The 11,403-nt window shown below is 37.8% G+C and overlaps 1 protein-coding gene across 3 annotated transcripts; it reads left to right on the forward strand.

Annotated features, from left to right (window-relative positions):
• Window positions 1-485: 485 nt before the first annotated feature.
• cdca4 (cell division cycle associated 4) lies at window positions 486-11,403 on the forward strand. Of its 3 annotated transcripts, XM_015378497.1 has the most exons (3): window positions 520-644; window positions 6,991-7,128; window positions 8,992-11,403. In XM_015378497.1, the coding sequence occupies exon 3, from the start codon at window positions 9,004-9,006 to the stop codon at window positions 9,922-9,924; it is 921 nt and encodes a 306-aa protein (XP_015233983.1). In that variant the 5' UTR covers window positions 520-644; window positions 6,991-7,128; window positions 8,992-9,003; the 3' UTR covers window positions 9,925-11,403. The 3 variants fall into 3 exon arrangements, with proteins under 3 accessions (XP_015233982.1, XP_015233984.1, XP_015233983.1); XM_015378496.1 differs by lacking the exon at window positions 6,991-7,128 and having other exon boundaries at window positions 486-644; XM_015378498.1 differs by lacking the exon at window positions 6,991-7,128 and having other exon boundaries at window positions 507-644; window positions 8,995-11,403.

Below are 11,403 nucleotides of genomic sequence, written 5' to 3' on the forward strand. Positions count from 1 at the left end.
TCAGCCACAAAAACTGATGTCAAGTTTTGTTTAATATATCTATTTAAAGGGATTTCAGTGTCATGGTCAATGAGACCTAAAAGTGAGATCATGTTTTATAAACTAAGCCTGATTTCCCAACGGAGGTAAAAGGACTGATTTGGGGGTATCAGATTAAATCAGATTAAAGAAAAGAATAGTTTTTCATTGAAAAAGGAAAATCTTCAGGGGTATGAATACTTTTACAAGGCACTGTTTGTTACTAATCAAAAAAGAATTCAAATACATACAAAAACATAATTTCTAATAGTGTTATGTGCTGGTTAAAAATTGGATCAAAATGCTTAAAAATTGATAAAAATAGTGCGAAGAGTTTTTTTGTTTTTTTTTTGTAAAAGGCTTTCAATTGTTTGTTTAAAGGGTTGCTGGTGGAGAAGAGAAGGGAGAAATCATTAAAGAGGAATCCCAAGCATATGGCTGGCTTTTGTCGGCTCCCCTCCCCCTCCTACCGTCCGCTCCGCAGCAGCAGCAGCAGCAGCAGCAGCAGGACGGAGCTACTTCAGTTTTTGAAGCCGTGGCATGAATGATCTCATCTGAACCTGATCTCCGCTTTCTCTGCCGTCGATCCTATGACCGAGACGGAAAGAAAATAACACAAACACGAGGTGAGTCCTGCTACCCAACCACCGGCAGCGGGGTTTTTAAGCAGGCACCGGGGTGAACGGCTGTTTTTTGGGGGGAACTTTACAACCCAGTCGCGGCGAAAACTCTTGTTTTCGGCCAGAAAGGAGGAAGGACCGAGGGGGGATGATGGGTGGGTGGGCGCAGTTAGCTCATTAGCTTTCCGCTACCTAGCCTTATGGATCGGGGGGGGCAAATGGGACCAGGCGCGCGCCAATAATTTTATAACTGTACGGATGCCGTGTTCTCAATTTCATCTGTTCATTTACAGGCACTCTGGGAGACCTGTTCGGGAACCGTAGCCGAGCTAACCGGCTGTTAGCTCCCAGCGCAAAATGGCCTCATTGTGGCTGGAAAGACAAAGCACGCGGCGCTAACGGTTAAAGTCCCCCCTAAACGCCTTAATGCGTTTAAACATAATGGAAACAGCGTTTCATCGAATGGGAAATGGGGAAACTATATCTGCCGTGCTTAAAATGCTGTTTATTAAAGCGGTAAATGAAGGTTTTTCGGAGTGAGGCGGTGGGGGATGGGTCCTGCGAGGAGCCATTGACGTAAAGCGAGGGTGGATTTTGTTTGGCCCCAAAGCGCTAAACGACAAACACTTCAGTGTTTGCATTTTAAACCGTGTAATGTCGTTAGTTACAAATCTAAGTATAATTGAGCTACTGTAGACCTAGTATTATATGTGCAGTTTGAGTAACTGGGCCTTTGAAATTCATTTCCTGATACTGCAACAGTGCTGCTCCAGTCCCAGTTTTTGGCTTAAACCGTTAAAATATTGCATCATGTAAAAGTCACTGTATATAAAACACCTGTTTTAAATAGATATTAATATTAACAACTTATACTGTAAATTATATAAATCTTAGCCTACAGAATTTGGCACAGAAATGCATTTTACAAATTTGATTTTGAGCAAAAATAATTGGATAAAGGTCATACCTTGAAATTAAGGAGAATAAAACAAATAAATTTAGTTCTTAATACAATTACAAACATTATATGTAAACAAAAAAAACAACCTAATTGATAATACAACAAGGATACACAACACATATATGTATATTTTTATACAGTCCCCAAGTTGAATGACCTGTGCTGGGATCAGGTAACTAAAGGTTATCTAACTTAACAGTTTGAAAACCTCAAAATAATAAAGTTCTACACAGATTTCTACCGTTTCTTTAAAATGAGATGACAAAGAAACGAGTGGAAGGACAGGTTTTTCTCTGGCTTTGTAAAATGTGGTGAAACTATCCTTTCCCCGGAAGTTGCTGCTCACTGCCAATCAGCTGGCCAAAAAAAAAAGTTTCCCAGCAAAAAAATGTTCCTCTTTTCAAAATCCAGCTTAAGTCAGAAAAAAGTAAACAGTAAATGGGTGTAAAAATCTTCAATATTTTAACTGCAAAGTTGTTTGTTTAGATTTTTTTTTATGAAGTCTTACAATCAAAGTAATAAATGGATCAGTAATACAGTTTTAAATCATAACATGAAAATGTCATGATGGTTCCTGTTTTTAGCCAGCTAGTAATTTAAAGCTCTCATCTGAAGGTTGGTGCTTTAAGCTTTACCCTATGCCAAATTTTAGCCTATTAAATTGAATAAGACAGGAAGTACTTCAGAGGTTATCGTACTTGTTTTGTTGCGTTCCATTTGTACTTAAAAATTGGGATGTTGAATGGCCAAGTAGGTTTGCTCAACTAAACAATTCATAAAAGTCGGAATCCATTTGAGAAATTGGATCAACGTGACCATACTAACTACAGCGTTTAAGATGGCTGTGACTCACATTAACATGCAAAAGTACTGCAAGCTCACCATAAACAAATTGCTAATGCCATTTTAGCTTTATCTTCAGGATTGGCTTTAATCGTTTAGCTACCTTCGTTTTTCACTGTTATAGAAATTTGGACTTACTACAGATCGGTAGAGGTTTTAGGGGAAAAAAAGCCTAGCATGATGCCTCAAAGCCAAATGGACATTCCTCTTTCTAAAACTCCAATAACCATATGCTCATATTAAAATAAAGCAATCTACAACAGGCGTTGGTTTGTGGTAGTGTTTACTTAGGCTGTGTCGTCCACCCTAACCCCAAATCCCTCAAACACTATATAGAGCGGGAACTTTATAGTGAACAAGGTTAACTTACCTGTCACATGACTCCGCTTCCCTGCTCTGTACCTGCACCAACTCTATGGCCCATGTAGGGTAGTGACAGCCGGCCACTGTGACAACAAATCCCATAATGCTTTATGAGAAGAGCTATCGCAAAGCAATCTGGGATAAATCTGCTCATCTAGTGACCATAGATGATCACTACTTTTCAAGATGCATTGTGGGGAAATAAAATTTTGGACAGTCTTTTTAAATGGCGTAATCACAATATAGTGCCCTATATAGCTATTTGGGTGGACGTTGGTTTTCTTTGCCCTTTTCCTTAATTTCTTTCGAACCTTGGCTTGGCAAATCTTCACTAACTTGGCTCTATTACTTCCTTGTTTGCTCTTAGCGTATGAGCAATTTGTGCCTTTGCTCACAAGGAATACAAAATGGCAAAAACATGTAAAACGTCATAATAAAATGAATATCGTCGACATTGAACCATAATTTTATTCTTATTTTTTATCTTATTATATTGTATAGTTGGATGTGTGTATATATCATGTAAAACTGTAACTAGAGCGTGTAACAAAAGTAATTTCCCTCTGGGATTATTAAAGTATTTCTGATTCTGATTCTGATTCTGATAATTTAATAAATGGCCATTGTATGTAAACCAACTGGGCTACTAGTGGAAAAAAATGGTTAAGTTATAGGTAACAACAAGGCCCCTTTAGAACTGATAACGCAATATCTTATTTACCTATATTTGGGAATAACAGCACTTTAATATAAAACATTTTCAGCAGTATTATTTGATTGCTCTTTATTAACTGGTTAGCCATTGTTGATGTTAATAGTGTTATGAAAAACTGATAACCAACAGAGTTTTGACAGTCTTGTACAATGAATGAATTAACGAGGTACAAATCATAAGAAGTGCATTTGAAAAATATCAAAAGCTTTGTTTTCTTTATCCACAAATTGAATGTTGTACATTAGGTGAGGATTGGTGGGAATTTTTCATTCCAGTTAAGTGGGAAATGTCCTCTTATTCTGAGTACAAACAGGATGCATCATATTAATTTCTTCTAGGTTTTATCTTTAGGTAAATACAAAAAATCAACCTTACTTTTTATTTGTTTAACTGATCTGGATTTAAGATGTTTTCTTCCATTTTACGTTGTTGGATAAGCAAAGTATGATGGTATAAAAAGTGTATTCTTAATTTTGAAGCATCATTTGTTAACTACTTCCTACTTTTTACATAAAAAAAAAAACATTTTTAAACATGCTATTGATGTTTTTCAAAAGTTTGCATCTTAACTCCCCCAAATGCTGAGCTCAGTCTTTCAAATGTTACATAAAAAAAGAAGTGTTTCCTCTCTGTATAGTGGTCTACCAATGGTCTCTGGAGTTGGACTTCCTGACTGTCTTTGATTTCTGTCTCATTTCCTTTCACATCTCTGTTTTCTTCTAAAGACACAGTAATTCTGTTTAACTAAAACTTTAATTGTAGAAGATGCATCCAAAATGGTTTTCTTAATTTTTTTTTTTTTTGGGTCTTTGGTAATTGTTTAAACTGTGTATATTGCCCACAAATGTTATTTTAGGCAAATGATGACTAAAAAGGTGTGTAGCCACATAAGCCGTTCTGTGTTCATTGGAACCACTGGTGTGAACGGATTATAACTAGAGATGCACCAATCAGATCTATGGCTAAATCCTTTTTTTTCTTTTTTTTTCTTTTTTGGTAATTCTTCATATAGTTCTTCAAGCTTCGATAACTTAGGTATAAACTAAACCTTCCTGTTTTGAGACATGTGTGTGAGCAGCAGCCGTTTCTCTCTGTGACTATGAGGTTGTTTTTTTTTTTAATGCTTAGCTTTTTAAGGGTAGAGTAAAGGTGTCAGTTTTGTTTTAAGTTTGGGTCACATTAAGGCCATGGACTAAAAAAATGAAATTAGGTCAGTGCCAGGTCCTCAGGATGTCTCTCTGTGTGTGTGTGTGTGTACTTGTACTTGCACCAAGAAGAACATATCTTTTTTCCATTTTTTTTTTAATTGGTAAAGTTAGTACAGTTTTTGGTCCTCAGTTTTTTGGGCTACGGCTTGGTATTAAAGTGAAAGTATCGAAACTTTGTGAAATTTCTACTTAATTGTTAGCTGTTATCTAAAGTTAGTTGCTATCTAAAAAAAATTTCAAAAGTAAAGTATTAGAAAAAATCTTAATAAAGTACTCAATGTCTCTTCTACTATTTAAAAAGGTGTGACAAGATTGACGTTGATATAAATGTAACATTTTAAAAGTAATAAAAACGAATGGAAAAATACTCTGGCAGAAGAAACACTTTTATTAATTTTTTAGCATGAAACATGTATCAAATTCTTACAGTGTATAACAAAGTAAACAACCTCCAGTGACAATATATACCTTTTTATTGTATATTTCCTGACTTAAATTATTATGGTCTCAGCAGATAAAAATAACATTAAAACAAATATTTTAAACTAAAAACATTTAAATCGAAATGAATCTTATCAAAAACGTTTAACTGTCTTTGTGAATTGTGCTTGTTCTTTACAGTAAAGTTACTCGCATTGGGTAGAATAGCTATAAACTAAACTCGAGCAGCGACAATTAATATTATCTAAAAACTAAAAAAAAAAACGGTTCAATAAAGCTACTTCTAAAGAACATGTTTGTCAAAAAGTTACTCAAATAAATGTAACTATTTACAAACCATCTCTGGGTTTTGGATACAGTTAGGTTGGTATAGATAATAATTAGGTTTAGGGCCATGGTTAGTTCATGGGAAGGGTAAAAATGGTGGTCAATGCAAGGAGCTCAGTAATTAGTTAAAAAGGTTGGGGTTGAGAGAGAGAGCAGTTGCTGTGAATTAGGAGGTTTTATAAGACTGCAAAAGAAAGTAAATTCTTATCATAATGTGGTTTGTACACATGCTGTCTGGTGCAGCTGCAGTAGAAAACAGTTTTTTCTCCAGAAGCTTCTTACATCTGTGCTTCTTCTGATGTCGTTTTCAAGGCTTCGATAATATTAAAAGGAAAGGTTTTGTCTTGAATTTCCAAAGGAACAATTTCTATCCTAAAAACCAAAGAAATAACGCAAGCTGGTTCTCCTGAGTCTCGGTGTGTTCACTGATTAAAAATAAATTAGATTTTTAAGTTTCATTAAAGACTAGACAATCAAAAGAAAAAGTTCTGTTTTGATCGCCTGGTAATTTATTGGTGCATCTCTAATTATAACTTAAGGTTTGACTGATTTTGCTCGTTGTCGGATGGTTTTTATTCTCCATAACTAACCCTGACATTAAAAAATGAAACGTTACAGTTTGTGATTTAAATTAGGCTTTTGTTACTTTTTTGTATGTTAATTAATCCGAGGTATGTTTTAGTCTTTCTGTTTTAATCGCAGAAGCTTGGCTTCCTGTATGTAAAAAGTAAAAGAGGAAAGAAGAAGCTGCTTGACGTTAGCTGTAATTGTGATCAGTAGGATGGCAGCAACGGTTTAATGTTGCTCTCTAAAGAAAGTAAAGCTATAAATGGCTTTTTACTAACTTGAATTATGTTTATTCAGATTATTTTGAGAGGAATCAAGAATGGAACATTAGAACAAGCGGTTTCATTGACCTACATGCCCTGCCCACAGGTTTTTACACAGCTGGACACCGAACGCTGTTTTCCTGTGTGGAAAACCTGAACGCTGCCCAGAGCTCCTGCTTTATTCCTTCATGCACATGTAGGGATTTAATTATTGGACAGGCTGTTGTTTTGTTCCTGTAAAGAAATGTGTGTTGAAGTGGTGTTTCATTAAGGAAGTTGATTTTTTTTTTCTCTTTTCCACCCCCGCCTCAGTGAACAGAAAGGAAAAATCTTGTTCTACTAGTTTTGCCTGTAGAGGCCCGGAAACCTGATTCCTCTTGTAAATAGCCAGTCAACTACAAATGTCTTCCTTTTTTCCCCCCCTGTCTTTCTCCCATTTAAAGCTCCTTCCTGTTTAGCTGTATTTTTGATTTTCCTGATCACAGGTGGCCACATGGAGCCATATTTCACTGATCTTGTAACCTGAGTGCTTGCATTGTTTTGTTTTCTGACAAACCTCTCTGCAGTCTCTGCTTGTTTTGATGCAGCGTCGCATTTATTCAGTAACCATGCTATTTTCGGTGGCTCAGTGGTCTGTTAAAAGTGTGGTTGTTCCGCCCAGCAGGAGTCTTGCTTCAGACTGGCCTAAAATGGGCAGAAATGGGGCTGAACAAAAGCTGCTTGTCGTTCGTACAAAAGTTCTTGAAGCGTTGCAGCCGGGACCAAGCTGTATTACTATTGCCTGTGCCTCTCAACAGGAAAGGTATAGCAAACTTTTAGAAAAAACAAAACAATTCATTTAGCAGTTTGTTTGTAATGTCACAAATCTTCAAGCAGATTTTTTTATCCACACAAATATTAAAACCACTTTATCCTCTTTACATTTCTTACTGACTTTAGTAATCACACAACACTTAGTCCCTACGAAAGTAAACACACCTCTTGAACTTTTTCATCTTTTGTTTTTCTTCCTGCAATCATAACTCTTGAATGTGTTTCATTGGGATTTCATTTGGTAGACCAAAGCAGAGTAGTAAGCTAGAATACAAATATTGCAAGGTTATTTCTTTATAAAAATCATAAAGCTGCCGTGTCACCTTGCTGGACAGGGAATTCCCCCCCAGTCTAAAATAGCACTGTTATAAAAAGCCCAAACAAAACTGAATTATTTCTCATATTATTTCCTCCATATTAATTCATACAACGGAAGATACACTGCTTTTAAAAAGTATATTTTTACTACTAATACTATGCATTAATTTGCTGCTAGCTATTCATTTACTATTATGTAATTTACCAATTTGAGATTGGATCAAAAAGAGTAGATTCTAAATCTTACGATTAAAATCTGATTGATATTTGAGATTTGAAGCGATATCCAGCTCTAGTGTCAACACTGGCAGCCTCTGAAAGCTTTTCCTTTCCACGATGCTTCGTACCGCCAACACGCTTCACAGCTGGAATGTTACATTCAGAATGAGTTCCTCTTAAGCTGTTCATTGCCACAATGACACAAGCCCAGAACACATTTATCATACTTTAAAAACAGTGAGAGTTGTAATGCTCTCATAAAACCAACTGCAGTAAAACACCTCAAATGTAACGATCCCAGTCATAATGTTCATTTTGGTTGGCAAGCCTCCTGAATTAGGTTATTGTCATAGCAGCAATTTTTATCAATGAACAGACCAGTTAAAGAAAAACTATTTGTGGTAAAGGATTAACACTAAAACGTCTCTTGAGACGCATGATGGCAGATACAACAGAAATGTCTTTTTCACAAAGGTGTCGTGATTAATCGTAATTAATCGATTATTGAAATAATCAACTAATTTAGTAATTGATCGTTTTAATGAGTGTTGAAAGTGTGAGAGAGACTAAAATGTGCCTTTAGCTTACTGAGCAACCCCTTTAGAGCAGAAATTATACCTAAATTGTAAAAAAATAAAATAAAAAACATTTTGCAAAGAAAGTTTTCCGCTATCAATATGTTTTATTCAGAACTCCTCAAGTGGAAAAGTTTTAGTTTCATCAGCTTTACTGTAAAAAATCTTTAAGGAACCTTTGGCTTTATGTTTAATAATCATTAGTTGCAGTTCTAGTGTGAAATGTTAGAAAAGGCTTAAATGATACAAATGAAAAAAAAAAAAATAAATAAGCATTAGAACAACCGACTGATGTAGTAATAACCTAAAAGTTACATAAACTTTATACAAAACTTGATGAATAAAAGCTTATAGTATATATCAGCTCGCTAATATCAGATTTCAGATGCAGGCCGATATTTTCAGATATTTGATTTTTAGTAGATATCGGGACAGTTTTCAACACCAGCACTGGATCAGGAGATCCCTAATCTCTACATATCTAAAGCAGTAGGAGACGCACCAATAAAGAATTCTAGAAAAGGAGGAAAACTGTTCAATTTTATCTCCAGTTCAAAGGTTGAGATTTCTAATGAATCCCAATAAAATACTTTAAATTTGTGTTTGTTACTGGAAAGAATATGAAAAAGTTCAAGAGGTCTAACACTGTTAGCTGGTGCCATCTAGAACAGAGTGGATGTAATGAATCTGTTGGTGCTCACTTCCTGTTTGGTCTGACTCTGTTTTCTTGCTCATTCCAGCAGAGAGACATCATGTTCCCGAAGGGCACCAAGCGCAAGTTTTCAGACTCCGGAGAGGAACCGGTGTGCAGCGGCGATCAGGGCCCCTCGGCTTCGCCCGCTGCAGCTCGGACGCTTTCATCATCTTACAGTCTGCAGCGGCAGTCGCTGCTCGACATGTCGCTGATTAAGCTGCAGCTCTGCCACATGCTGGTGGAACCCAACCTGTGCCGCTCGGTGCTCATAGCCAACACGGTGCGGCAGATCCAGGAGGAGATGACCCAGGACGGCACCTGGCAGATAATGACCCAGGCCCTGGCAGCCGCCCAGTGCCCCGCCGATCGCCTGGTGGCCACCGAAGTGCTGTGCAGACAGACTGATGCGGCGGCGCAGGCTGGGCAGAGCCCCAAGCCGTTCCCGGTGTCTGGTCTGGAGGAGGGCTATCACTCTGAGGAGGTGGTGATGGATGGAGATGTGGAGGCAGAGGTCACCATGTCGTCCTTGTCCCCGGTCTCGCCTCAGCTCTCTTCGGCCTCTTACCTGCCAGGTCCTTTCGGGATGGCGCCCTGCTGGGAGGAAGAGGAGGAAGATGGTGACTGCGAAGAGGATGAAGAGGAGGACAGTGAGGAGTCCGTGTCAGAAGAAGAGGAAAGCGAGCCGGACCACCTAAGAGCAGACTCCAGGACTGGAGAGCAGGTTTTTGGGACTTTTGAGATCAAACACCCGGCTCCGCCCCCTGACCCGGCTCTGGAGGAACTGTTCTCAGACGTAGACCCCTCCTACTATGACCTCGATACAGTGCTGACAGGCATGCAGAGCACCCCCAAAATGGGGCCCTACGACCTGCTGGAGAGCCTGTCCTCCCACGCGCCCACGGCCCTGAGCTCCAGCTCCAGCTGCAGGTCTGACCTGAACGAACTGGACCACATCATGGAGATCATTGTGGGATCATGAAACGGAGAGACGCAGCACTCGGACTATGCACAGCAAACAGTGCGTGTTTGTGGTGATGTTACAGATTCTCACAGGTTTGGGGAACAAAGTGGGAGACTAATCGAGAAGAGGGTCAACTTTCAGACTGTAAACGGTTGAAATAAAGACGGAGAAAAGAATGACTTTGGGCGTTGGAAAGCCCACCTGACCAGGGAGAAAATTAGTGTCCTACTTTAAGAAAGTCCCAAACTTGCTGATGTCTGTTGGAAGGCAAAGATAATTACCAATACTGCAATGAAATCTGAGTCTCTGTTTCCATGTTTCTTTTTTTTCATACATTCTGTCATTCTAGCTCCTTCTGGTCCTATTCTGCCTTTTAAAGTCCGGTTCTATTTATTGTTACATGGACCAAGGGACAGCTCACCACACTACATGCACCGAAACAGAACAAATTGTAAATCCAAATCTATGAATTAATGCATATTTTTTTTTCTAGAGATTTGAGCAGTTATGAATGGAATATATGTAAATGTACGTATGTGTATATAGAAATATATTTTTTTGCATTATACGGCTTGGGGAATTTTGCGAGCATCGTTTGATATCCTGATTATTTTCTCTCCCGAGCAGTTTTTAAGGTTTTAAAGTAGCCAGACTGGAGGCGGTGTCTTCCTGTGGTTTGGTATAGGAAGTCCGCAGTAGAAGGTGTGAGGCCTGGCATCAAGGCGCTTTTCAGCCACTCACCAGATGTGGCTCAGGACTTTTCAGTTTACAGTATCCAGGAGACAAATGAAGTAGTCGGCTGTTCTGCTTTCAGTACAGACCCATTAATGGTAAGAATCTGGGGAAAGCCCCCAACACCCCCCACCAAATTACCACCACTGCATCAAGAAGCCATATTTTTTTTCTCATTTGTTGCTACAAATGAAGAACCTTCTGTATTAACCCATCTAATTTATTGTTTATTTATTGTATTTATTTTATCTAGGTACAGACATCGAATTAATTCAACCACCAGGCCCCCAATGAAATTGTATTTATCCAAATTTTGCTCAGTTTTCAATGCAGTACCTATTTATTCCTTTTTTTTTAATGATTATTAGTCAAAATAAAAACCAATGGGGTGAATCCTAAAGCTACTATGCAGCTCGTTCATGTGTTTCATACTGACTGTATCCTTAAATTCCATTATGCAAACAGTTGTCTTTCTCCAAATCTGTAGAAAAAAAATGAAAACCGTTTTCTTTCTTTTTTTTTTTTCAAATTGCTTCTTAAGGTGATTAAACATGAACTCAGGCAAATGAAATGTATTGATTAAAATACAGTATTACAACACGCTGAATACCTTACCACAACACTCCTGAAGGATGTCACTCTAGTCTGAATAGGAGCTAGAACTTCAAAGACTTAATTATCTTTGTAAAATGTATGCATTTTTATATCAAGAAAAACATTGTAGCATCTTTGTACATATTTTTTATAATAAAAGGTGCAACTATT

The sequence above is a fragment of the Cyprinodon variegatus genome, unplaced genomic scaffold, assembly GCF_000732505.1.
Source record: "Cyprinodon variegatus isolate N-32 unplaced genomic scaffold, C_variegatus-1.0 Scaffold173, whole genome shotgun sequence".
Lineage (NCBI taxonomy): Eukaryota > Metazoa > Chordata > Actinopteri > Cyprinodontiformes > Cyprinodontidae > Cyprinodon > Cyprinodon variegatus.

Bases quoted from the DNA above. Each gene is read 5' to 3' on its own strand.
- cdca4 (XM_015378496.1), top strand. From the start codon at position 9,004: ATGTTCCCGAAGGGCACCAAGCGCAAGTTTTCAGACTCCGGAGAGGAA.